Here is a 27,404-nt window from a genome sequence, read left to right as displayed (position 1 = left end):
GAGTGGTGACATTTCCACAACTTTCTTGTGATGTTGCCTTAGAACGGTACCGTGGACATAACACAGGAAAATGCCTTTTGGAGTTACATCAAGTTATGTGCTTTGATGCTTCTTACAGGGATCAAACCAGCAACTTTCAGGTTACCAGAAGTGGTCCATAACCACATACACGTGCACTTCCTAAATAAAACCAGTCCACTCTTACAGAACCAATCCATTGAGAAAGAGACACCGACAGTACTATATCAGGGTTATATCAGTAGCCTACATGTTTTTAGTAGTGATAATGAAATGATACAAACTAAGCTTTTCGAAATGTAATGAAAATTCATTCAATTTGAGTATTTAAATTCCTTCAATGAATCAAGAACGAACCTACATTATAAAATGGACCCGACAGCGCGGCAGTGGCGCCCCGCAGCATTAGGGGGCGCTGTGTGTGAGGCGTCTCCACTGCAGCAGCTGTACTAGTAACTCATAAACAACACAGACAGACATAAGGGACGGGACGTCACTTCAGCAAACACAAGAAATTTCTCCTTTGATACTGCTGCACAAAACAGGTACATATAAATCCATAAGAGTGTGTATCATAAGTTCGCTGATATGTCTCTTCGTTGAATCTGTTTTTCGTCTCTCAGATGTTAGTTGTGCTCTTATCCACGCTTGTAAGCAGTATTATACAGCTGTTTACAGTAATGACATGTTCACAAACGTTACATCACACTTGACAGAGGCATCTTCTAGTGCAAACCAGCTTCCGTATCTGTTGTGACTTTAGAGGAATAAATCTCACAGTTGTGATGAGATGGATGGTTTTACATTAGTCCGCATCATCGAGCAGTGTGTGCTGGCTAATGCAGAATCCTCCTCCTCCTGCACTGCAGCTCATGATCAGATGATTTGTTAAAGAGTGTTTAAATTGCCACAGTTAAAAAGCCTCTATGTTGAATGATTGCAGTGGAATATAATCCATCATGAGGTGCGACCAGCACCATCATCACCCTCATCATTTAGGACTTAACGTTAGGTCATATTTTCACCTCATATGCAAAATGGAAAAGTAAGGCATTTTTTAATTTAAAAAAAATTGAGCCTACTGTATATTGAAGACCATTGATATGTGTCATTTTAGACAGACTGGTGGGCTTAATAGAGTCACTTTCCCTAATTACAAACACAGAATATTGCTGAATAAATACAGAGAAAATAAATAATATAAGGATGCATTTCATTTATTAATTTTAATATAATTTTTTTTAATTACTTTTATTATTTAAATGTATAATTACATGGTCTTATCAAGGTTACTTCCCCTATTTATATTTTTCTCAGTGAGATTTTTACAATTAGATTTACTCTAATATAGTACTGCGGGACCCATTTTATATTGTCTTTAAAGCCACAATATGTAATTTTACGCCACTAGAGGTCGCTTATTCAAAACAAAGGCGTGGCTTGATGACGCCTTGATTTTGCAGAGCTTTTCTAATGCCCCAGTCGCCGCTTCCGCTTCTTCCGATCATGCGTATGTGTGGTAACGCCACGCTGTTTTATCATATTAGATACATGTGAGTGTGTTGAAAGTTATGTTATAATGCTACTCTGCGTTCACTCGGAGGCTACTAAGACACTTGTTGCACACTGCGGTAAGCTAGATCTATATTAGGCATGGTACTCGCGGTAAATCAAGAAAATGAGATTTAAACAATAAGACTAACACCGTGTCCTAACTACAGGCGCCGCGACACACGATAAAAGGTATCTTTTCCATGTTAATTAGAGTTTTTGTCCTAACCAGTCGCGACGGCGACACGTGATGATTCTATTTTAGAAACGGTTTCTATTGGAACAACAACGCAAAACATGGCAATGATAATCTCAGGTAATGTTTATGTCCTTTATTTAATGTTAAAAGCGTGTAATGTGACTTTGAATATCATTTAGTGCTCCCAGCTTTGTTAGTCGTACTAAAAGCAACAAAGGATCAGTCCTTCCAGAAAAATGCGGCTTTTTTTTGTGATTGTTGCGGGCAAAAATCCTTGATTATGCGGCACGTTTTCTTAAAAAATGCGATGAAAAATGCGGGATATTTATGCAATTTTATGCGATAAAATTGCGGGAACTTGCAAAAACTGCGGTTTGATGAGAAAGAGAAAAAAAGCACTACATCACAGAAAGTGCTGGAATATTTAAGTTCTCATCTCAAATTTACAAAACATTTAGTCAATCAAGTTCTGTAGCTTTACAAAAGGAATATGCTACAACTTCTGAAAAAATTTATAAATAACTTCCTGTTTTACAGATGTCGCTATACAAAACAGACATTTGAGTGCTTCCAATGCACAAAGTGCAATCTCTTAAAGGGTTAGTTCACCTAAAAATGAAAATTCTGTCATTAATGACTTCCCTTTATGTTGTTGGACACAAATTAAGATATTTTAGTTGAATTCCGATGGCTCAGAAAGGCCTCCATTGGCACAATGTACACTCTCAAGACCCATAAAAGGTAGCCTACTAAAGACGTTGTTACAAAGTCCATCTCATTACAGTGGTTCTACAATAACTTTATGAAGCGACGATAATAGTTATTGTGTGCAAAAAAAACTAAATAATGACTTATATAGTGATGACTGATTTCAAAACACAGCATCATGATGCTATGAATCATCGAGTCGATTCATGATTCGGATCGCATGTCAAACTGCTGAAATACGTGACTTTGGCGATCCAACCCGCTGAATCGACTCATTGATTCATAACGCTTCAAACCGCTGAATCAACTCATTGATTCATAACGCTTCAAACTGCTGAATCGACTCATTGATTCATAACGCTTCAAAGCTGTGTTTTGAAATCAGTCAGCACACAGGGAAACTGCTTTGCTCTTTTGCTGTTATTTTTGTTGGCCAATGGGAGTTTGTGCTTCATCATGGTTTCACCGGTATCTATGGTTTCTCCACGGGGTTTGAAGCTTTTCGATGACGTTCGCGTCGGGTAATCACGTCACTTCAAAACGTTCCCATGGCAATAGGCGGAAATGGCGGCTCTTGTGTGAAGTAAACGAAAATTTTTCAACTTTCTGCTAATATATATGACTTTTTTTGCAACGAAAATGCGGGGATTATGAAATCATGATAGCCCCGCATATTTTGCACGCGGAAATAGGCAATTTATGCGGCGAAAGTGCGGCGTATTTGAAAAAATGCGGCCCCCGCATGAATATGCGGACTTTGGCTGATTATGCGTTAAATCACGCGATCGCATAATCGCGTTTTTCTGGAGGGACTGAAGGATAATTCACCTCAGATCTTGAAATTAAACCAATTGAAAAAGAGTATATGTCAAGTATATTCTATGACAAAGATTGTTTGTTTAGTAACTCAGTATGTATTTTTAGTAATGTTTAAATGGTGTACTATTTGTGAATTTGATTATGTACTTATCCATTTCCTTGCGAGTGCCGTCAAGATTAATCTCTGGTTCTGTACACTAGCCGCGAGAGCCCGCCCACACGCTGTTCTGATTGGCTGTGGTTTTTAATTGATTTGTTGCATCTCGCAGTCACGTCGTGTCTGGTGTGGACAGACATGTTGCTTGTCGCTGGAATCCTATCACGTCGCGTGTAGTTAGGGCACGGTGTAACTGTGTTGATCTATATACTGGAACAATGATTAGTTTTCTGTCAATGAATGGATCCAAACAGTTGCTCACCTGTCTAATAAAACAGATAATATATTAAAGCATCTTTGGTGTTTCCATGGTTACTTCAAAATAAAATAAAAAATCGAGGGTTATTTGCTAGTACAATGTCATTGATATGCGATGCACGGACGTGGTCCGTGTCCTGGTTAAAATTGCTTATTTCTCTGGATTTAAAACATTCTTGAAAACATTTGGGTTAATGTAAGTACACAAGTCAACAAAATAAATAACATTGTTTCTAGTGGTGTTTGGATATTGTAATCTAAAAATCTTACATATTGTGCCTTTAACCACGATGTACTAAGATTTTAAAGAATCATTTGTTACAATTCACTTATTGTGTACGTACATGTTTTATGTTGTTCTTGTATTTAAAAAATACCTGTATGTAAGCTGTAATTAATTTCTGTTGTTATATCATTGCAATGTTTACCCTTCCCTTACCCCTTAACCCACCCTTAAACTTAGCCATATCACCAAACCTCTGCCTATCCACCCGTGTCCCATCTCAATTGCAGTAATTGAGGTGTTTTGTATTACAACATGAAACACAATAACATAGTCCACAAGTACACAGTAAAGACACCTATTAAGTGGGACATTAGTGTAGTACAGAGGTGTGGTGTGGTTAGTTGTCATTTAACTAATGTCACAGTGCAAAATATAGTTTCATGAGATCCACATCATTGTTTTTTTTTCCAGTTACGCTGGAATTTTCAGAGACCGACTCGGACATGTCATATGTCTTCATCAATGACTCGTCGCAGACTAGTGTACCGTTACTGCAGGCTTGTATTGATGGGGACTTGAGTTTCGCTAGGCGTCTGCTGGAGACCGGCTGCGACCCCAATATCCGTGATCACAGGGGTCGCACGGGTCTTCATCTGGCAGCGGCACGAGGTAATGTGGACATCTGCCGCTTCCTGCACAAGTTCGGCGCAGACCTGCTGGCCACCGACTATCAGGGCAACACTGCACTGCACCTGTGTGGACATGTGGACACGATTCAGTTCCTGGTGTCCAATGGTCTCAAAATTGATATTTGGTGAGATGTGACAATAGTTTATTTATTTATTTATTTATTTATTTAGGTAACTAGATGATTGTTGGTAAGTGTTTGGGACTACTATTGTGTTTGTTATGTAGGGTACAACGACGGGGCTAAAACTGTAGCTAGTAATCAGATTCCAAAAATTAAATACTTAAAATACTCATAATCAAACTACAGTTACTTTTTTGTTGATTACATGATTACTTAAAGGGGTGATGGATTGAGAAATTTCCCTTGAGCCTTTGATATATAAAAGGTCATGGTAATATAAGAATATCCTGTAAGTTTCAGAGCGGAAAACTTCCTTGTTAGTCAAAGAAAAGCTTTTATAGACACCAGGGGCCTGTACCATGATAGTAGTTTAGCAGACTCAGGGTTACAGGATTAGTTTTGAGTTGACAAAACCAAACCAATCTATTCAGGCTTTGTTGGTCCCATGATGCTGATCATCAGCTTTCTCTGTCAACTCAGGCTTTGATCCTGAGTTTAGGAGTTTAGCTGTGACATCAGTAGTGAACAGCCAATCACATGCTGTGGATCAGTGAAACTGAGATTCATTTCTCTCTTCTGCAGAATATTACATGATTGAAAAATATTAAGAATTTAAACAAATAGACAGGAAGAAAAGAGCTGTCTATGAAAGAGGATAACTTAAAGGTCCCATGGCATGGCATTTTTCTATTATTTTATAGTGTTTCCTGAGGTGTACTTATATTGTTAGTATGATTTTTACATAATAAAATGTCATAATTTAGAAATAAAAGGCATTTTGTCTATACTGCTGTATGCCCTGTGGCTGACTGCCCTGTTTCAAGAGGCGTGTCTGCTGTGAGACTTCAGTAAAAACGCCCACTGTTGTGATTGGCTGACATCTTTGCATTTGAAATGAGCGGAGGGGGCGTGGTTTAACGAGGTCTACGACGCACGAGCTGCTGCCAGAGAGTTCACTTCTCATCAGTTCTCTCAGCACGTCTCAGTTCAGGGTGAACTGTTGTAGTTACTAGAATATACTTCAGGTTATTAGTTTATTTCTAGTCGGAGGGACTGTCACTCATGTCAGAAAGTTAGTAACTTTAGTAAATTATGGATCAGCGCTGACTCGAGACGCGAACCGTTTAGAACGATTCAGTCCGATTTGGTGAACTGGTTCGGTTCACTAAAAAGAACCAATTCAAACGAATGATTCGTTCGCGAACCGGACATCACGGAGACGGAGCGATTGCTAACAAAGTTATTTATAGTAACTACTGAGTTGTGAGAGCGCTGTCTGTCAGCGCGAGTTTATTGTGTTTGTATCTGAGAGTTCTGAATAAACACGAGTCCCAGTCACACCGAGTCCGTCTTCATCATTATTCTACCAACTTTGTAACACATGCAATGTACCATTACAGCGAGATGAACGAGTTAGTAAGTTTGATTAAAGCATTATTTCTAGATATGTTCCAATCATATGAAAAGCGTCAGTGACGCGCATTGAGTAACTTACACAGCGCAAACACAGACACAACAGCAGTAATCGAATGTAATCCAGTTTATTGTGGGGAAAGCTGGCTAGCCTAGCCCAGATACCCTCACGCTTACCCCCCTTCTGCTTAATCTCACGCCGCGTTTGGCGCCTCCGCTGTGGGCCAGATGCAGTACTGGGGGTCGGGGATGTTGAAGGCCGAGCTTCGGCGTGCGTGAGGTTTATCTCTAAAGATGTGGCTCTGCCGATGTTTTAGCAGAAACTCCCGACTGTATGCACATTTAAGAACAGATAGACGCGACGAGGACGTACAAAAACACTGACTCACAAGATAGAAACACGAAAACACCGTTCTGTCGGGAGAGAGAGAAGCCGCATTGTGTTCACGAATAATAAATAATTAGCTACACATAAGAAATCACTGATCACAGATCAGAAGGAACTGAAAAAAGACTTCTGTTTTCATTTGTACATCCAAACACTGAGAAACTGCCAGCATTCACTCGTTCACAACCCATGATCTCTCAAGCGTTTGCATGGGCGTGCCAGATTCTCTGGGCGGAGGAAAGGGAGGAAACCGTTCCTGCTTGGACGTCAAACCAGGAGACTTCAGGATTGGCTCGTCTGGCCTGTCATTTTCTCAAAGGCAGAGAAAGACAGCCAGAACTCGGGTTTACACCGATCAACATTTCTATCCACTTGGGGACAATATTCAGGCTAGGGGAACTCATATTAATGTTGAAATACCTCATAAAATGAAAATTTCATGCCATGGGACCTTTAAAGAAATATATATATAAGAAATATATATGAAATATATATGCAAGTAAAAGTAATGAAGTTAGTTTCGTTGATATATAGAGAGAATTGAACATTAAAGATCACATGTAGTCATTTTTATAGCTTTATTTATTGATTTTAAAGCTTATTTGTATGACCTTTATATAGGCTATTAATATAAATTTTAACTAAGTGCCTATAAATGATTGATTAACTAAAATATATAAGGGTATAATTACATAAATGATATCTAAATCATTCAAAAGTATTATTATTATAAATAAGCATTGTTAAAAGCCAGACGCGTTAGTTTTTAAAAACCATTTGCTATAGTGACCTTTAATTTGGATAGAAACAGAGGGAGTGACTTTATTGCATCAGAGGCGTGTCACTTTGCTCACAGCTGATTGGTCCAAATTCAGTTTGAGATCTCTTATCTAGAACATAACCTGCCCTGGAGCAGGTTAGCCGTGGAGAGTAAGTTACTATGGAGATGAACACTGCTAAAAGCCAAACCACTTTAATGGTACCTAAAACCCAGGATTGGCACAAACTAAGCTTAAACATATCTGGCTAGCCAGCTAAACCGGCTTCATGGTATAGGCCCCAGGCCAAGCAAACGATCGATCTCATAATGTCAATCTCAGCTGTTAACCGTGATGTCACACCCCCGTTTTTATCGCATCAAATAACTAACTAAAACCAAACTTATTTAAAAACGAACACTTGAATGATAAAAACTGCCTAAAATGACACATATTTTAAGTGTCATTTGATTGTTTCGTTTGTCCCACGTCCCATTACATTTCATGGTGAGGGCGGGGTTTATGACCTATACTGGGACCAACCACCTGGGGGCGATCGAGACGCTTTGGCTTCACTTATCAGGAAGTGTGCGGCATGCTTGCGTAGATTCCACCAATGTTTTTATGAAAGTTAGTCACATATTTCATAAAATAGAAATAAAATGTTTAACACTGAGATATCATATTCATTTATTATTATTTTACTGTAGTAGTAGTAGTAGTAGTAGTAGTGCTTGTAATGATGTAATAACTTGGCAGAATACTATGGTTACAATGGTAAGTTTTTAATCTGACTCGATTGTGCTTTTATATTTGAACAGTAACCACAACGGGTCGACCCCGCTGGTGCTGGCTAAGAGGAGAGGGGTAAATAAAGATGCCATTCGGCTGTTAGAAGGACTGGAAGAACAAGAGGTCAAGGGCTTCAACAGAGGAGCCCACTCCAAACTAGAAGCCATGCAGATGGCTGAGAGCGAAAGGTTAGATTCGCCCCAGATGCCACCTTTTAGGAACATCTTTTAGTGACATGTTTTAATTGATCACTAACTCAACGCTCTTGTTCCTAGTGCGATGGAGAGCCATTCGCTGCTCAATCCAAACCTACAGAACAGCGAGGGTGTGCTGTCCAGCTTTCGCTCCACCTGGCAGGAGTTTGTGGAGGACTTGGGCTTCTGGAGGGTCCTGCTGCTGCTGGTGGTCATCGCCCTTCTTTCTCTGGGCATTGCTTACTATGTTAGTGGCGTACTGCCCTTTTCTGCGAGTCAGCTGGAGTTGGTCCACTGAGGGCCAGATTGTGTTATATCTCGGGACCAGAGCAGTCAAGCTTTGAAGTAAAGGGAGGTTTGAGTGGACTCTGAAGGTACACTGAAGGTTCCTCATAGTACAAGATTAGGTCTAATGTGAAGATTAGAAACGATCTTGTCATTCTCACAGGTGAGGTCGAGTGGAGGCGTCCACATGATGATGGCTGCGCTATGAAGGAAGACTGAAAGGTAAAGGTTCAGATATTAATGGGGGAAAATGTTCAAAGTTGCTCAAATTCACCCCAAGTGATGTAAACCCATTTCCCCATGAATAGGGCCAGTTGACAGTAGACATATACACTTAATACACGTAATATCTCAATGGTGATGTAAACAACATTAGATTACTGTTGTAGTGTTAGATCAGGCATGATGTTTTGCTTATTTTCCTTTTCTATCACCTTTATTTTTGTCTGTAAATGAAGTCTTTATTGTGGAAGTATAACAATAGACAAGGCACTACATATGCTTATTTACATATCTATGATTAATATTTCGTTTAACATTGTTACATAGAATATTGTTTTAAGGTAATTGTCTGTAAAATGTTACATAAACCAATAAATGGCCATCAGGAATTTCCGTTTTGTGCACAGATGACTGTTTGTCAAAGGACAGTTAACATTCTGTTCTGTTTGTGTACAAATTATCCTGTATGTTAAAAAGGCAGGGTTTCTGCGGGTCTTAAAAAGTCTTAATCCACCCTTAAATTAAAGCCCTAAAAAGGTCTTAAATCAGCAGAAAGTCTAGTTATAGTTATGTTTTCCGATACTAATATCGAAACATCTTTTACATTTGCATCTCAAGTAAATGTATCAAATTAAGTCTTGAAAAATTGAACAAAATGAAGTGAGTTTATGCAAATATCTGTTAATGAGTTATGAGAACTTCCCTTTGCATTAAGTTGATTTGTTCTTGTTTGAATTATTAACTCAATTCATTAAATGCATCTTGATTTAAGATTCTAATTGACAACTGCACTGGAAAACAAGTCAAAAATACTGAGGAAGAACATCACTTTTGTAGAGTCTGATCAGAAAGTACATTAAAAGTTATGTGCATATTCAGGCTTTTTAGTCAAATTAATTCTAAAGTAATGGATGTTGAAAGTTTGAAGTGTTGCTAATACAACTCATTGTTTTTCTCCCTAGACATTTACATTTGGAGAACATATTGACGTACTGAGTTCCTTTCAATACATTCCTTACATTTTCTTTACTTGCTCTTAAAAAGGTCTTGGAAAAGGTCTTAAATTTACCTTCATTCAACCTGCAGAAACCCTGAAAAGGTCTTTCTGTTTGTTCAAATAAACAGAAATACATTTTTCTTCATCATATGCTTTCGCACTTTGATTGTGTTGTTCTGAGAAACATTTTGCACCAGAATAAATGTCAGTGTTAATAATATGAAGCTAAATATGGCCTAAAATGAATTATGCAATGTGATGATAACAGTTACAGGTGTTCTGAAATCACTGTAAACCACACACAGCAACATAAATGTAATAATTCTTCCACCAAACATGTGGTTCTTCAGCAACATTTAGCTCAGTAACACTGATTTAAGTAGCTCACAGGTGTGTGTTTATAGGACGTGTCTTAGCCAATCATAATCAGAAGAATCGGTTTTATAAATTGTTATTGGGAGTTAAGCAAATTTGTCCGAACAGCGTCGCTTAACATTTCAACTTTTTCTATTGTACAAATAAATATGTGCAACCACACGTGTTATTTCATAAGTCCACTTTGGACATTCTATTGACTATAAGTAACTTTGGAACTACATGTCAACTAACTCTCATTAGAGTATTCGTAGACTGTTAAGTTAGGGTTAGTAGAATAAGTTCATAGGGGAGACAACCTAACACGGGGTTAGTTGTAACACACATGGTTTAAAACTTTTCACATATGCCAGGATGACGAAACTTAGTGTATTTACTAGTTGCCATACCAACATTATTTAGTGTAAAAATTGCACCAAAATTAAAAAAATCTTTGGAAGATATTACTGAACATTTATTTAACCAGGGCAAAAGTACATTTCTTAAGTTTATTTTTCCATCTCTGTTTTTTGGGTTTATTTAAAATAAGACAAATCTGATATTATTTTAATCGTATATCTGTTATTTAACAGTTGAGATAGTTCTTTAATGCTGATCTAACCAGCAGAATACACGAGCCGCGGTTTAAATCCTATTTGCGCAGATGGGGTGCGGTTGTAACTGTGTTACAATGAGCCCCTATTAGAAATATGCCATTATATTCTATACTTTTATCAGGGCTCGACATTAAGCCTGTTCCCACGCTTGTCCTTCGGACAACAATCTGTCATTCACTTGTCCGAGTAAAAAATGTGCTTGTCCGGATTTTTTTTGTAAATATAATCTATTCTGAAGCAATATTCTCACCAGTGTTCAATCAGCTTTGACATATTTAAATATGCATATTTGTGATATGTTTACCTTTTTATAATTTTTCGATAATCTTATTAAATATAGACTATGCTTCAGTTTTCCTTTTATATTCTTAAATTTAATCTATAAATTAAATTAGAATAAGACACTATAGGCTGTTACCAATCAAATTAAATCATTTACACTGAAAAATTACAACTGCATTAAATAATGTTATGAGATTATTTTAAATATTTTTTAATATACAAATAAGAAATGTTGGAAAGATGAAACTAAACCACCAGTAGGTGGCAGCAGGTGACCGTCTTAATAAGTGAGTCATTGAGTCGATTCAGTGAACCGGCTGATTCATTCAAGAATTAGGCGGTCGTTTACGAATAGGTCATTGATTCATTAAAACACTGAATCATTCAGTAACACGTTGTTGCTGTGCGTTACGGTTCTGCTGTGATATTTGTTTGGAACTATTTTCGCTGCTGAAATAGAACAAAAACAGTCAATATTGCATCTAAAATGTAAGTGACTTAATGTTAATTAATTGTTTATGGAACTGTCATATGAAATCAGTGTCATGATGGTATTCAGTAAAACAACACTTGTTAGTGTGATGTTGCTTATATGTTATAAATATAAAAACTATACAATTTTAACCATGTATGTTAACTGAGTTTCTTTGTATGAGCGGCGCTAATTTGTTTTCGATTTTCTCCTCGAGAGGCTGCAGGAGCCTCAAAAGCACAACCTTATTAACGTCAGTTCTATTATAATCCACTATCGATCTCCACTTACACTGAATGCAGAATCATTATTGCACTTTGGTGATTCCTTAGTTATTTTTTGTTTTGACGTTTTACTCAGGCTACTTGTCCGTCGGGCAAGTAAAATTCTTTTTCACTTGCCCCTTCAAAAAATCCACTTGTCCCGGACAAGCGGACAAGCGTTAATGTCGAGCCCTGCTTTTATGAATTATTTTGAGAAACCATGAGAAAAGGGTGAATAATGACTGGGAGTCAATGTTCAGAAATTATTATTTATTATTATATTTTTATGCTGTACAGCTGTATTTAGCGACGTGTTTGTTGTCAAACTCAAAAATGTGTATATTTTTAATGATTAAAAAAATGCCATTTTATTTTAAAAAGTTAATAATTGTATTTTATTGACAAAATATTATAGTTTGTCTTGGATATTTTTTTGAATAGATTAGGTAACATTTTAAGCTGTCATTTGGTCATGTTACATTGTGCCCCTCACATGTTATAGTGTACCCCACCTATGGGGCATGTTGTCACATTTCACTTTCATTCTTTCGGGGTAAATCAAGAAAAAAAGTATACACTGTATTAATGAAACAAAACCACATAATTGTACTAGACATGTGGGAAATTAATGTGGGAAAAAAATAAATACTTTTTAGATTTACACAAACTGAGACTCAAAAAGCGTTAGGTTGTGCCCCGCTCTCCCCTACTTTCAAAGTAGTACTTAAAGTCAGTAGAATGTCAGTTGAGGGACGATCAGTATAAAGTGTGAGCATTTATTAAAGCATTTATTTATAAGCAGACAGTCTACTAATACTTTAATGACTGCTAGTTGACATGAAGTTGCAAAGTTAATGTCTAAAGTCAACTATCGAAATAAACTGTTACCCAACATGAACATTTATTATGACGTTTTGACATAAATGTTGAGACACATGAAGAAAATATAATGTAACGATTCCGTGCATATGATTGAAGATAGAAGAAATGTCACTAAAAATAGATTATTACTATAAAGTATTTTCTTGAAGTTGTGGAAAACATTTTACCTCCGGTTTTAGGCTGTTTATTTTTATGGTTGTGTTTGTAAACTTAAGGGTACAGCATTAACAGCTAATTTGATGGCATTTTCCATATTTTCATAATATTTTTTACCGTTTGTCTGTAAAACCTCATTCAGTATTAAATGTAATTAGAGTTTGTTTGGTTGCACATTATTTTACAGTATGTGAACTTAGTGTACTTACCTAAGAAAGGACTGGGTAATATAAGGTAACTACATGGGTCAAGGTTAGGTTTAGGGGTAGGTTCAGGGTTAGTACCTAGTTATTACCCAGTTATTGCAATAACTATAATAAGTACACAGTATGTACATGAGGAACAGGACTGTACAATAAAGTGCTAACGTATGTTTTATATAACAAGGCTGGAAAGTCACTTCAAATAATGTTACACAGAACTTATTGTTCTACTTAATTGTAACACACTATTCTAAAAATAAAATTGAGAGTCCTGCGGGAAGCCATCACTCAAATGTTAATTTATTGGGCTTTAGGGACACAAACTGAACAGCTCTATTGCATTTGCGTAATTGCACCACACCGCCCCCTGGTGCACACACCAGACCTGAACAGGTGAAAAGAACAGATTTATACATTCACATTCTTTTGTATCTGTATTTACACTTTTCTGAACATTTAATTGTGGTAACACATACACTCATTGTAGCTATTCTAAGTCTATAACACATGGTCATATCCAGACACTCTTTCTCCTTCCTCTCTCCCTTCATGTCATTTTGATGAAAAGAGTGTATTGATGTTGAGTGACTCATCCGGATGTTTTGGGGGTTTTGATCTTATATAGATTGGTCTCAGGAGGGGGAGATGGTGGAGGGTGGTTGTAACCATTTAAAAAGATGCTGGGATTTCTGCAGTGGTGGTACAACTCGGGGAAAGAAACCACAGCAACCAACAAAAAAAACTCTTAGAAGACCAGTAATCTATTTCTGTGCTGGCCTACAAACAACACAAATATATGGAAGGAGAAAGGGATGGTGAGAGGGATATACTGTAGGATTAAAAACTGATAAGGAGCTTACATAAAGACATAAGCCAAAACAATAGCGTCTCCGTCACAGGCAGAACCCCGAAGGTGTTTTCTGTGTAGGTTTTTCAAATGATTCTTCCTAACAAAATATTTTGTAGCTTGCCATAACAAACAATACACTTCCACTTAAAATTACACTTCCTCATATTAGACGAATTCTGTTTTGCTGTCACATGCCACAGCCATCTCAGCTTCAGTTCTCCTCAGGCAATTCAATGTAAAACCAAATATAACACTAGTGTAACCTTCAACCAATGCAGCAACAACCAAATACATTTACAGTAGTGCTAGAGGACTGTACATTTTTTCCCATTACATTTAATAGCCCATAACGGACTGTTAATTAAACATTAAATATAATGAGCTGAAGGTCATTTTCTGTTCCTCCTTTTGGGGATTTTCTAACCTAATACTGTCTTAATGAAAATGCAACAAAAAAAGAGGTAGAATTAGGTTTACATTATAGAAAATATTCACCCTGTATAAAAGCAATAGAAGTCAATGGATGATCCTCACTATGAGAGAAATAAAAGACAAGTGTGAGTGTGTGTCATCCTGGTAAGCCCTACATAATGGGTACAAAATGTCCCCACAAAGCTGGCAATATCCAAAATCCTTGCTGGGATTTTGTTGTTGTTGTTGTTGTTGTTGTTGAGCATAACCGCTTATAAATCAGACTAAATTATGTTTTTTGAAAATATAAAAATGCAGAACGTTTTCTGTGATGGGTAGGTTTAGAGGTAGGGGATAGAATAGTTTGAAAAGTATAAAAATCATGTCCCCATAAAACATAGAAATCCAGTGTGTTTGAGAAACATGGTTGCTATCCGCATTAAATGTATTTGTATGTTCTGCCTGATGAATAATGGCCATCTGGAAGCAGTAAAGTGCTTTAATGTATGAGTACGTTCTCATTTGTAGTATTTGCTCTGTAAAAGCTGAGTGCTTTACTGTGATTGTTCTGTAAATTAGTAATGGAAAAGGCTGTCTCGGGTTCTATTGCTAAATTCCTTGTTTCATTGATTTCAGATCAAGTGACAGATGGCATATGGAAAGCATGTTCACATCCATTCAATGGCCATCATAGCCTGCAGGATGACAACAGTATCAGCTAGATATGTCACTAGTCACTCTTTGTATTGATTGTAGTTGACATTAGCCAATTTGCAACCTTTCAGACTGAGGGAAGACACACTTGACCATAGCAATAGATCACTGCCGATTCTTTGTTTTACATGTACATGTACACTACTAATCAAACATTTGGTGTCAGTATAGTCGTTAAAACAGTAATATTGTGAATTATTATGGATTAAAATAACCTTTTCATATTTAAATATATTGTAAAATGTAATTTATTCCTGTGATGGCAAAGCTGTATTTTCAGCATCATTACTCCAGTCTTCGGTGTCACATGATCCTTCAGAAATCATTCTAATATGCTGATTTTCTGCTCATGAAATTTTTTTTGTATCATTATCAATGTTGAGAACTGTTGAGCTGCTTAATGTATTTGCGGAAACTGATACTTTTTTTCCCCAGGATTCTTTGATGAATTTCATGCATTCATGCTGAATAAAACTATTACTTTCTAAAAACAAAAAAATCTTGCTGACCTCAAACTTTTGAACGTTAGTTTATATATTAACCCTTAAAGAAACACGCCGACTTTTTGGGACTATCTTATTCACTGTATCCCCCAGAGTTAGATAAGTCCATACATACCATTCTCATCTCCGTGCATGCTATAACTCTGTCTGACGCACCCACCGCTAGCCTAGCTTAGCACAAAGACTGGAGGTAAACGGCTCCAGCTAGCCTACCGCTCAATAACTGACAAAATAACACCAACATTTTCCTATTTACATGTTGTGATGTGTATAGTTACATCGTGTACTAAGACTGAAGAAAAATGAAAAGTTGTGATTTTCTAGACCGATATGGTTAGGAACTATACTCTCACTCCTGCGTAGTAATCATGGAACTTTGCTGCCGTACCATGGGTGAAGTGGCGCAATGATATTATGCAGCGCTTCTTTTGTATTTGTTGTAGAGTCCGTGAAACCAGATACAGTGAGGTCAGCTTTTAATTGCCAAAAATGTAATAAACAATGAAAGTTGAGTGTTCAGGAAGGGCTTGAGAAAGTACACGGGCTGCTAACAAAACGGACATGCATTCCTCCGTAAACAGGAGGTGAAGGAACAATTCAAGCAGAAGTAGGGTGTTTTATGGTCTCATATCCCATCTATGTTGTTCTATTCATGGACATCATGAACACCTGAACTGTAGTGGAAGGAACGTTGTAATGAATTTACAGCAGCAGTGAGGAGGTTTAGTAAGCGCCAAGTGCTCCTCATCACATGCTGTCTGCAGCCATCTATTTTTGCTACTTGGTCAAAGCCTGATGGCATGAAAACAGTGATCAGTTCAGGAACAGCATGTGTGAAAGCAGCTGATTACAATACACTTTGAGCTCTCATTTCATCATTTCTCTGCTTTGTATTGCGTTATCTGGCCTGTAAGACAAAGGATGACATTAGCATTTAAGTTCCTGTTTAAACCACTATCTTTCCGATAGATGTACGTCTATCTTCCTCATGTGACCTTTGAACTTTTGTTGACAGAACTGACCCATATGGGCCAGTGCTGTTTTGTTACGTGTATCATGTACGTGTTTTTTGTCTTGTAAACATAAATATTCTGTTTTCTGTTGTAAAATGAAAATTACCCCATGATTTACTCACCCTCAAGCCATCCTAGCAGTATATGACTTTTTTTCTTTCAGACGAATACAATCGGAGTTATATAAAAAATGTCCTGGCTAATCCAAGCTTTCTAATGGCCCAAAATTTGAAGCACAAAAAAAGTGCATCATCCATTATAAAAGTAATCCACACGGCTGCAGGGGGTTAATAAAGGCCTTTTCAGGCGATGCGTTTGTGTCAGAAAAATGTCCATATTTAACACTTTACGAAAAAGGACGTATGATGTAGCGTAAGCGTTTTGAACTGCGAGAGGGTTGAATACAGAAGGCGGTCTGGCGGAAGCTAGATATTGGACTTTATTACAGGTTAAATATGGATATTTTTCTTACACAAACTCATCGCTTTGCTTCAGAAGGCCTTTAAAGGTTTAGTTCACCCAAAAATGAAAATTCTGTCATCAATTACTTACCCTCATGTCGCTTGACACCCGTAACACCTTTGTTCATCTTCGGAACACGAATGAAGATATTTTTGTTGAAATCCGATGGCTCAGAAAGGCCTCCATTGGCAGCAATGACCTTTCCTCTCTCAAGATCCATAGAAGGTACTAAAGACGTCATTAAAAAGTCCATCTCTCTACAGTGGTTCTACAATAATTTTATGAAGCGACGAGAATAGTTTTTGTGCGCAAAAAAGAAAAATCTAAATAACGACTTTATTCAACAAGTTTCTGTCTTCCGCGTAGGCCTGACCCGGATGCGAGGAGCTTTGTTTACAAGCAGACGAAGATGCGCCGTATCTAAGCTGTTGAATTCTACATTGATCGTGCTTTAGGTTTTGGCGTAGTGCTCAAAATGGTGCTGAAGTGTGCATTTCCTGGATACCCGAATCGCCGGCTCTACGTGATATTCTCGCGCATGCGTCGTGGTGCTTCGTGAGTTCACGTCAAAGGCCTACGCGGAAGACAGAAACTTGTTGAATAAAGTCGTTATTTAGGGTTTTTTTGCGCACAAAAACTATTCTCGTCGCTTCATAAAATTATTGTATAACCACTGTAGTGAGATGGACTTTGTAACAACGTCTTTAGTACCTTTTATGGGTTTTGAGAGAGGAAATGTCATTGCTGCCAATGGAGGCCTTTCTGAGCCATCGGATTTCAGCTAAAATATCTTCGTTTGTGTTCCGAAGATGAACAAAGGTTTTACAGGTGTCGAACGACATGAGGGTAAGTAAGTAATGACAGAAATTTCATTTTTGGGTGAACTAACCCCCTGGAGCTGCGTGGATTACTTTTATAACAGATAAATACACTTCTTTTGGGCTTCAAATTCTGGGCTCCCATTCACTGCCATTATAAAGCTTGGATTAACCAGGACATTTTTTTATATAACTCACATTGTATTCGCCTGAAAGAAGAATGTCATATACACCTAGGATGGATTGAGAGTGAGTAAATCACAGGGTAATTTTCATTTTTTGGGTGAACTATCCCTTTAATTTAACTAGCAAACTAAGATTGTTTTGTCGAAATTATGAGAATGACTTGTGATGGTCTTGGAAGCATCAGTTAGAATGGGATGAAAATTATAAATCTATAATTTGCCTTAGTTACATTATAACCTTTCTTTAAAAAAAAGGTTTAAAAGTTAATGTGGCTAAAAACATTTATTTTTGTTTGTGCCGGGAAACATGTTGGCAAGGCCAAAGGAATCAATTATCCGACTGGGCCAGCAGGGGGAAAAAAATCACCTTGCCCTGTTTTTACATGAACCATGGTCCAGAACCAGACCTGATGCTTGGTGATTCTTAATGTTTAATGTCAGTTTTTGTTTGCATTTCAGCAGTTTTGAATGTGCTGTTGTCTGATTTTTAAACTGGGAAAGAAAGAGATTGCTTGTTTGTGAATCAAGGCTGCGTGATCTTTTTGAATGGGCCTAAAATCCACAATGCATCACTTACAAAAGCTTGTTGAAAAGACTATTCAAAACCTGCGTATGGTCATGTACCTCTGCAGGATTCAGACCGGCGATCCCTCGCATGTCACGTGGATCAGCAGCCTCCAGGCATCAGGTGACACAAACATACATCTGTTCTTCCTCTGCTAAAATTCATGTGCTTTTTTTTTGACATCTAATGCCTAAGTACTGCCTTTTTTTAAAAATGCATTTGACTGGATGATGTTATTGGTGTTGTCACTCAGGGCAGTGTAATTTTGTGAACGGCCACGGGGGGCATTATCCTTTTTGCATATTAAAGGGTTAGTTCACCCAAAAATGAAAATTCTGTCATTAATTACTCACCCTTATGTCGTTCGACACCCGTAAGACCTCTGTTCATATTCGGAACACAAATGAAGATATTTTAGTTGAAAGCTGATGCTGAGAAAGGCTTCAGACAGGCCTCCATTGGCATTCAGTACATTGACACTTCCAAGATCCATGAAAGGCACTTAAAACGTCGTTACAAAGTCTATCTCACCACAGTGACTCTACAATAATCGTACAATGCGACGACAATAGTTTTTGTGCGCAAAAAAAAATCAAAATAACACCTTTTTCCAACTTGTTCTCGACTTCCGTGTGTGCCTCCACGACGCATGCGCGAGAATATGACGCAGATCCGGCGTTCGGACATATGACCCAGAAGCGATTTGTTTACGAGCAGAGGAAGACGCGCGTGTCTAAGCTGTTGGATTCAACATTGATCGTGCTTTAGGTCTCGGGGTAGTTCTCAAAATGGGGCTTAAGTGTGTATTTCATGGATTCCCGAACGCCGGCGCTACGTCATATTCTCGCGCATGCGTCGTGGAGGCACACACGGAAGTCGAGAACAAGTTGGAAAAAGGTGTTATTTTGATTTTTTTTTGCGCATAAAAACTATTGTCGTCGCATTGTAAGATTATTGTAGAGCCACTGTGGTGAGATAGACTTTGTAACGACGTTTTAAGTGCCTTTCATGGATCTTGGAAGTGTCAATGTACTGAATGCCAATGGAGGCCTGTCTGAAGCCTTTCTCAGCCATCAGCTTTCAACTAAAATATCTTCATTTGTGTTCCGAATATGAACGGAGGTCTTACGGGTGTCCAACGACATGAGGGTGAGTAATTAATGACAGAATTTTCATTTTTTGGTGAACTAACCCTTTAACCCTTTCCAATGTCCTTCAGGATCTGAAGGAACAATGGGCTTCCTGTTAAGTCATTTATCTGTTGTTAGTGATGTCAAAACAGGATTTAATTTATTATTATCATGGTGTAAATTTATGGGGGAAAAAATGTGTTATATGATAGAGAAGGCAATTCAGTTACAATCTGTGTTGGTGAAATGTGCATACTGTCACAGATACAGCAAATGGGTGAATCTGTAACATTTAAATGATGTAGGCCTTAACATGCCTTAAAATACCTGACAACTTGAGTCTTGCAGATGAAAACCAGTCTCGACTTGTCTGAGGTTTTAGAACGCTGGGGGCTTCGAATTTGATCTTAGTTTTAGTTTGTTCTGTACTGTATGTAAAGCATATACTCTGCTGATGGGTGAAGTCTATGGTTTTCGTCTGATCTTTTTCATTGCTAAACCCTATTCCATTTTCTCCTCCACAGGGTGCTCTAAAGAATTCATCTTCCATCTCATCTATAAACCAGTATACTTCAGCACCCACAGCGGCCTTCACCGACTAATCCTCAGGCAGGTGGTCACCAAACACACAGCAGCCAGTCAATCATCGAGCAAAAACCACCCCCTAACCAGCCAAAGATGAGCTATGAAACAAAAGGCATAGCAGTATTTCTCGCAGACACAAAAAAACATACACGTGGGTTCACACATGCATATACACATACACACCTGTACATGTCAATAAATGGCATATAATTATATAATTGCTATGATAATGCTTCCAAAATAGCAATACTCTGTTATGTAGCACAGTAAACTTTGTTATAATTTTTTTTAAATTCATATTTAATCATAATCTTTATTCAAAATAACTTCCCCTCCCTCTTGCAACGACATCTCTTCTCTGATGATGTGTCTACTTCATAACGTGAAGGTGAGGCAACCTGTCACTCACAAGAGATCACAGAAATAGCAAACAACAATTCAATGAACAAAATCAAGTCCCGCCCTACAGTTTTCTTGTTTGAGAAGCCATTTCACCGAGATATATGCCACAACCGAGAAGAAAAGACTATTGCAACTTCCGTTTACGATATTAAAAGACAGAAATGCCTAAATAAAATATCATCTTCAGAGGTGCCGAAGTGAATGAGAAATGCTTTAAATATAGAAGAGTAAATTGTATTTTTCTTTAAAAAAAAAATAGTACTAATAATACTTTTCCAAGTCATTGTGTTTGAGGACTGATTATACTGTAAGTGACTGCACTGTCAAATGACAAATACTGCCCCATCACACATACTCACACACACATACACACAATCCAAAATCATCACACCTAGACATTTGCTGTCCAGTCCAACAGCTGGCCGTACAGAATCAATATTCTCGAATGATGGCCCTATTCTTACAACTCACTGCTCATCATAGGGCCACCTGTCATGGTTACAGAGGGACACTAGACTAGGCTACTTTATACTGGATGTGTGTGTTGGGCATAAATTAGCAGAGAAGCTAAAAGTCATAATGAAGAATTCAAACGACCTAGAAATAGTATGGTAAGAATGTGTATCGAGTGATTCAAAGGTGCATTTTTATTTTATACTGAGAATTTTTTTTAAATGATAACTGAGTTTCTTTCGCTTTCCAATATTTCCTGTCTCCTCCTACTGTCCTGTCTATTGAAGGTTAAAAAAAGGTCTGAAAACAATACTAAGTCACCACAATAGCAAAACTTCAAAGTGCTGTATTGTGTAAATCAGGCTGCATTTACACTGTAATAAACAAATCAGATTTTACTCACATCTGGCAGATGTTGCACACAACAATTGTATGTGATCTGAGCAACTTTTAAGACACAAACAGCAGCTAGAAATATGTATTTTTTTCTGGTACTTCCTTAGAATGTGTATTAGATCAAATGACAGCTGACTATTAAACATGTATCATATAAAGTATGTAGCACCGCTTTTTCTCTTTAGCTCTGTAGCTTAGCTAGCAATGTTTTTAACAACTTTAACGCAAAAATGTGGAAAAGTTTATAACAACTAGATGCTTTGCCTAAAATATAAAAGTGTCATTCGACGTAGCATATAGGCTACTGTTATAAGGGCATACAAATATGTGAACTATAGCCTATAATAAAAAGCTGCCTGTAAGACTGCTCAAAATCAGTCATGTCAGAAGTTTAATGCCATAGCCTCCGGGGGGGTGTTTTGCTTATCGCGTGGGGGAGAAAGATAGAAAGAGATAAGTGTGTGCGTGTGTGTGTGTGTGTGTGTGTGTGTGTGTGTGTGCGTGAGAGAGAGAGATAAAGAGTGAGACTGGCTGTGGAGTGAGTTTTCGTTGTACACTTCTAAAGAAAGTACAGCTCGTATGACCACGAACACATCACGTTGTAGTGCTGCGCGGCTTTGCTTGAGCTGGCAACACGGATGCTTTTATCCTGATTAAGTAACGGCCGGACAAGAGACAGACAGCCCTACAGCACCTCACAGCCGGCATTTGAGCAAGAAGTCAAGGGCGATCTAACGATAAAGGGACGGGACGCCAGGGTTAACTGTTTATTTAGAAGTGCTGTCGAGCAGAAACGAAATATCTCCTTCCTGGAAAATAGCTCGTGCAGGAACAGCACCGCAATGCGAACGTCGAGCCGCTTAAATCAGCACAACTGCCCTTAACATGGGCGAAAATAGAGGAATTAGCCGCCACACATGGTGAGAAATGTTCGCTGTTCCCCTTCTGAGGTAACGTTAAAACACCGCCGTGAAACAGCGCGATATGGCTCAGGCTGTTTTCGCAACCATCTAAGTATACAGCAGTGCATCTTCATATGAGACAGCACGTGATAATCTAACCGATGAATTATGCACGGCGGAGCGTGAATTATACCGAGGGGTGACGCTCGTTTTCAGAGACCGGCCGGTGCATGACCGTGTCCCACATGACCTACTTTCAAAAGCTTTAATCCATCCAGGAGAGATGCAGCCGCAGTGAGAGTCAAACGAGACCTTCAGCACTGAAAAACAAGCTCACTGTTTGCTCACATGTGTCGTGTGGACCTCAGGTGACATGAACGTCACGGCCGGATCTTTCACTTGGAAGACTTGATCGAGAGCTCCATCCTCAGCTATTGTCTTTTAAAATTATTCTACCACGCTGATAACATTCAAGACTTGAAGTTACGGAAAAAAGGGACCCTGGAGCCATTGACCTTTGCACTCGCAACAGCATCGGATTATTTATTTCTGCTGAGACCACAGCCATTTCAGCACATGCTCTTTGGATTTATATTGAGCCTTGGGATTGGTCTTTGCCAACTAAAATATGCACATGAACTCATGCTTCTAAAGGAAGCATTACAATGACAACTGTGTCTCTGTGATGATAGTTAAGCGTTCTGTAAGCAATAGTTATTTAATGACTAGCCTACCTACATACTGTAGTGTTAGCTATACATGTTAGCAGTCAAGACTGATTCTAAGCTCAGGAGATATTTTTTATCGTTAATTAGTGAATTTATCTTTCTGTCCGATCATGTGGTCATTGCCACTAGTACGTCACACTGACGTTCCACAGAGAGTGACTGAGAACTTCATTTTGTCTGGTTATCGCTTTCCTAACTACAGCCTACGGCAGTGCCTAGCCTCTGCTTTTTGTCCCACCAATGAGACTGGAAACTTCTGGACACATTTCCTCCCCATCTTTGTGTTCGTATTCCACTTTTTGGAGGTGTTCACGTGGGAAGGAGCGCCAGAACCTAGCAGTCCTTTTTTCTACCCTTTCTGGAACTACTTCCTGGGGGTGTTGTACCTGCTGCTAGCCAGTAGTCTGGCTCATCTTCTCAACTCCATGTCGCTCATCATTCGTGAAATCTGTTTCTTTGTGGACTATGGAACTATCAGTGCGTATACGGTGGGCTCCTCGCTGGCATATTACTACTACATCCATCCTCAAGCAGGAACGCCAGAGATTGGATTCGGGGGCCAGAACAATTCCCAAAAGAAGGGACTGAACACCGACGAAGAGGATTGGAACACTGTGTCTTCTCGCACTCTGTTCCAGCTGTTCTTTGAAAGCCTCTACATCCCATCGACCTGTCTGGTTGCTATCATATGCGTCGTCACCTGCTGCAACACCAGACAGCGCTGGCGGAAGCACCGCTATGCTGTCCGCACCCTCGTCTTCCTCCTCCCGTTTTTCATCTCCTCCACTCCTGTCTTCTACCGTCTCCTGAGTTCCTCCGCAAACATGTCGTCATCCTCCTATCATCTGTTTTCTACCATGGCTGCCTTCTTTTACCGCCACTGCTTTTGGCTAGTGGTATCTGCCATCTTCAATATCAGTAAGATTCCAGAGCGTTTTTCTCCGGGGAACTTTGATATCTGGGGCCATAGCCATCAGTGGTTCCATTGCTGCACATTCCTCTCGATTTTGGATGAGCTGCAGATGATCAAAGTGGAGATGCGGGCCCTGCTTCTCAACCCAGCGCTGGTACTATCATCTGTAATGCCACCTAGACTCCCTGGACCATCTTTCTGGTCCACCTATGGGGTCATGGTGCTCCTGCAAGGGTGCATAGCGAGCGTCATAGCCTGGTTTGGCTGGCAGGCATATCAGATCTTCGCACCAGAGCAAAAAAAGCTCAAGGGACTTTAGGAGGCACCATGACGTGCTGGTCAGGTTTAAAGCTCTCTGTAAGCATTTGGACTTGTTTAACAATGTTGATTTCTGCTGTGCAAGCTGCTGTTATTTCAATTATTTAAAGAGGGTTATTTCGCCCAAAAATGAAAATTCGGTCATTAATCCCTCACCAACATGTCGTTCCAAACCTTCGTAAAATCTTCGGAACACAAATGAAAATCTGAGGGCTTTCTGTCCCTCCGTTGACAGCCTACACAACTACCACTTCCAAGCCCCAGAAAGGTAGTAAAGACGTCAAAGAAGTAATCCATGTGACTCCAGTTGTTTAACCTCAATTTTATGACGCGTCATGAGTGCTTTGTTTACTCAAAAACATCATTTTACCAAACTTTTTCACGAGAGAACCACGGCACACACATGTAGTGTTGACGCAAGAGGTTGACTTTAATGATGTCTTTACTGCCTTTCTAGGCCTTGAAAGTGGTAGTTGCGTAGGCTGTCGATGGAGGGACAGAAAGCTCTCAGATTTCATTAAAAAGATCTTCATGCGTGTTCCGAAGATGAACGAAAGTCTTATGGGTTTGGAACGACATGAGGGCGAGTAATTAATCACAGAACTTCCATTTTTCAAACGTGAAAATTGTGTCATAATTTACTGACTCTCCTGTTGTTCCAAAAACCACATGGCTTTCTTTCCTTTGCAAAGCACAAGAAATGTACGTTTTCTATAAACTTTCAAACAGCACATAGGACATAATGGTTGCATGAAATGTATCCATGCGATTACACTGGTATATTCTTCGCTTTGTATGATGAACAGATCAAACTGTAAGCCTGTAAAATCAAAACACTCATTGGTCCAACATATTTTATAAGTCAAAACAATCTTCAGAGTATCTCTGTTCCACAAACAACAAAAGGAGTGTTTGATTATAGAATTTTTTTTTTTTTCGTGAACCCCTTTAAGTTTGGTATGACCACAGGTAAAAGACAAAAACTGTGACTTTTAGCAGGTTTCATTGTAAAGACTTTCGAGGGAGTTGTTGTCGGGTGGTCAAAGTCTTTGCCTCTCTGTAATCAGCAAGCTGACTCTGCTACATTTGCTCCCCAGGGACTGTATTGTTAAAATTAATTTTTTTTTGGTTCCTGAATGTTCTCATAAGTCTCACTCAAGGGGGATTTAAAATAATGCATTATTGAGCTTTTACTAGGAAACCTTATATTGTAACAGTCTTCATCATTGAAATCTGTCTTGCATTTTCTTTCATCTACCCACTCACATTTCCTCCCTCTTTTTAACGAACCCTTTAAACAGGAAATGCAGACAAACACGAATAGCTTCAGCCAAAGTGTTTGAGGCCAAGGGAAATGAGAGGGGTGGGGTTTCATGTCGCTTTACACCAGTGCAGTGGAAAACTACACTTTGAACATTACATTTTCACGCTATATAATCAATACTAGACCTTAAATAAGATGTGTGACAGCGTAGGTAGTAACTAGATTTCAGTTGAAATACTGTAACTATGCATTGCTATTGATTGTATAGGCTTCTCGATGACTTGACATTTGGTTGAAGGCCTTAGCGGAAGGACTGAAACAAAAAAAAAATGAAGCCATATTGTTGAAAAACATATCAGCAAGTACTGTTTTTACTGGAGGCCAGTTTTGAAGACACGAGTTAACTGTAGTCATAGGCCACACAAAATTGTCTGTGGTATCGTTGTTCAGGTGCAGGTTTAGGAAGTTCTACTAGCAGGCTGTATTCAACTATACAGTCTTGAGTTGTGTCTTTCTACTGGGTGGTTTAACTGTCCTTCAGCCAATCAGACACTTTCAGTAAGTGGTGCTCTTTTAAAAGTGCTTTAGTGAAACACTTATTGACAAAATAGTGTTATTTAGTCTGAGAGTTATGGTGTGGTCTAACAATATTTTCTGTGGGAACATGTCTTTCTGTTGCTGCGAATGACAAATTGAAGTCGTTGTTGAATCAGATGTTGTGGCTGTCGAAAAAGATGTTGTGTCTTTGTTCTGTCCTCATATTTCAAAGTCAGGCTGGCCGAATAGTTGCAATAAGTGTGAGGACATATTCTAGCATTTCCTCAATCGTTTATGTATTTCATCATTGACATTCATTACTCATTAATAACATTTTTAAAGACTCATACGTCATACTATTTGTAGTCTGTGACGAGATAAATTGTTTGTTACATTGCACTTTGTTGCACAAGCGTTGTATTCAAATCTAGACAGAATAGGCAATATGATTTGCACAAATGACCTAACGTTTCTGCGCTAATCTGTGATCTTGAAAGGGAACCAATGTACATTTTTATCGCGTTTTAACATATTGAGCAGGGCTGTCTACAAAATTGGACCACTGTTTAAAATTGGAACGTTTCAGCATTGTTGGCCCGTCCACACCAATTGTTCGCCATCATGCGGTTCTGACATTTTGCTGTTCTTATGCTACCACTTCACGTCTGTAATAAAGTATATATAGTTATACTCTACAGATCAAATGTACAAAAGACTAGACCTCATCAAATATATCCGTCATGGAGAAAACACCAAAATGCGAATATTTAAAAAGTGTGTGTTTTAAAACAGGTTGATTTAGAAGTTCTAGTTCTAGGACAGTTGTAGTTCTCAGGGGAGAAGACGGATTATAGTCTTATTGCACTGGAAACTATGCTGTAGTGTGACTGTAGTGTGTTTACTTCAGTAGATCATCATGCGAATATATCTTATTTATTAAGATATAGGCTTGAACAAGAAACTTGAGGAAACTTACCTGTTTAGTGTATATTAATATATATGAGTTATTTTCTGTTTCTACTTCAAACTGTATCAAGAGATGAAAACAACTAGAGATCAATAAATTTAAATGGTAAATCAGCTCTGTAAATGTGTTATTTTTTTAAGTATTAATTCTTTTATTTATGGCATATACATGGTTGGAGTTAAACATTAAGCTGAGAAATCCTTTAGAGAAGGATTTCATGTCAACATTTCCAGGTTTGAAAGTTGTGAATTTGCCTGTATTTG

The 27,404-nt window shown here is 38.4% G+C and overlaps 2 protein-coding genes across 4 annotated transcripts; both read left to right on the top strand.

Annotated features, from left to right (window-relative positions):
• The first annotated feature begins 449 nt into the window (after positions 1–449).
• ankrd46b (ankyrin repeat domain 46b) lies at positions 450–15,485 on the top strand. 3 transcript variants are annotated; one of them, XR_013815624.1, is made up of 6 exons: positions 462–563; positions 4,408–4,750; positions 8,128–8,286; positions 8,374–8,666; positions 8,741–8,799; positions 14,923–15,485. XR_013815624.1 is itself a non-coding variant. In XM_079805418.1 (4 exons), the coding sequence occupies exons 2-4, from the start codon at positions 4,440–4,442 to the stop codon at positions 8,588–8,590; spliced, it is 687 nt and encodes a 228-aa protein (XP_079661544.1). In that variant the 5' UTR covers positions 450–563; positions 4,408–4,439; the 3' UTR covers positions 8,591–11,678. The 3 variants fall into 3 exon arrangements, 1 of the variants encoding a protein (XP_079661544.1); XR_013815625.1 differs by lacking the exon at positions 14,923–15,485 and having other exon boundaries at positions 461–563; positions 8,741–9,943; XM_079805418.1 differs by lacking the exon at positions 14,923–15,485 and having other exon boundaries at positions 450–563; positions 8,374–11,678.
• A 6,679-nt stretch (positions 15,486–22,164) lies between these two features.
• On the top strand, positions 22,165–27,254 carry paqr9 (progestin and adipoQ receptor family member 9). Its single transcript, XM_079844414.1, has one exon. The coding sequence runs from the start codon at positions 23,253–23,255 to the stop codon at positions 24,372–24,374; it is 1,122 nt and encodes a 373-aa protein (XP_079700540.1). The 5' UTR covers positions 22,165–23,252; the 3' UTR covers positions 24,375–27,254.
• The last annotated feature ends 150 nt before the right edge of the window (positions 27,255–27,404 follow it).

Source organism: Gobio gobio (assembly GCF_949357685.1).
Source record: "Gobio gobio genome assembly, chromosome: 2".
Taxonomy (NCBI): Eukaryota; Metazoa; Chordata; class Actinopteri; order Cypriniformes; family Gobionidae; genus Gobio; species Gobio gobio.
This window is presented reverse-complemented; position numbering and strand designations above follow the sequence as displayed.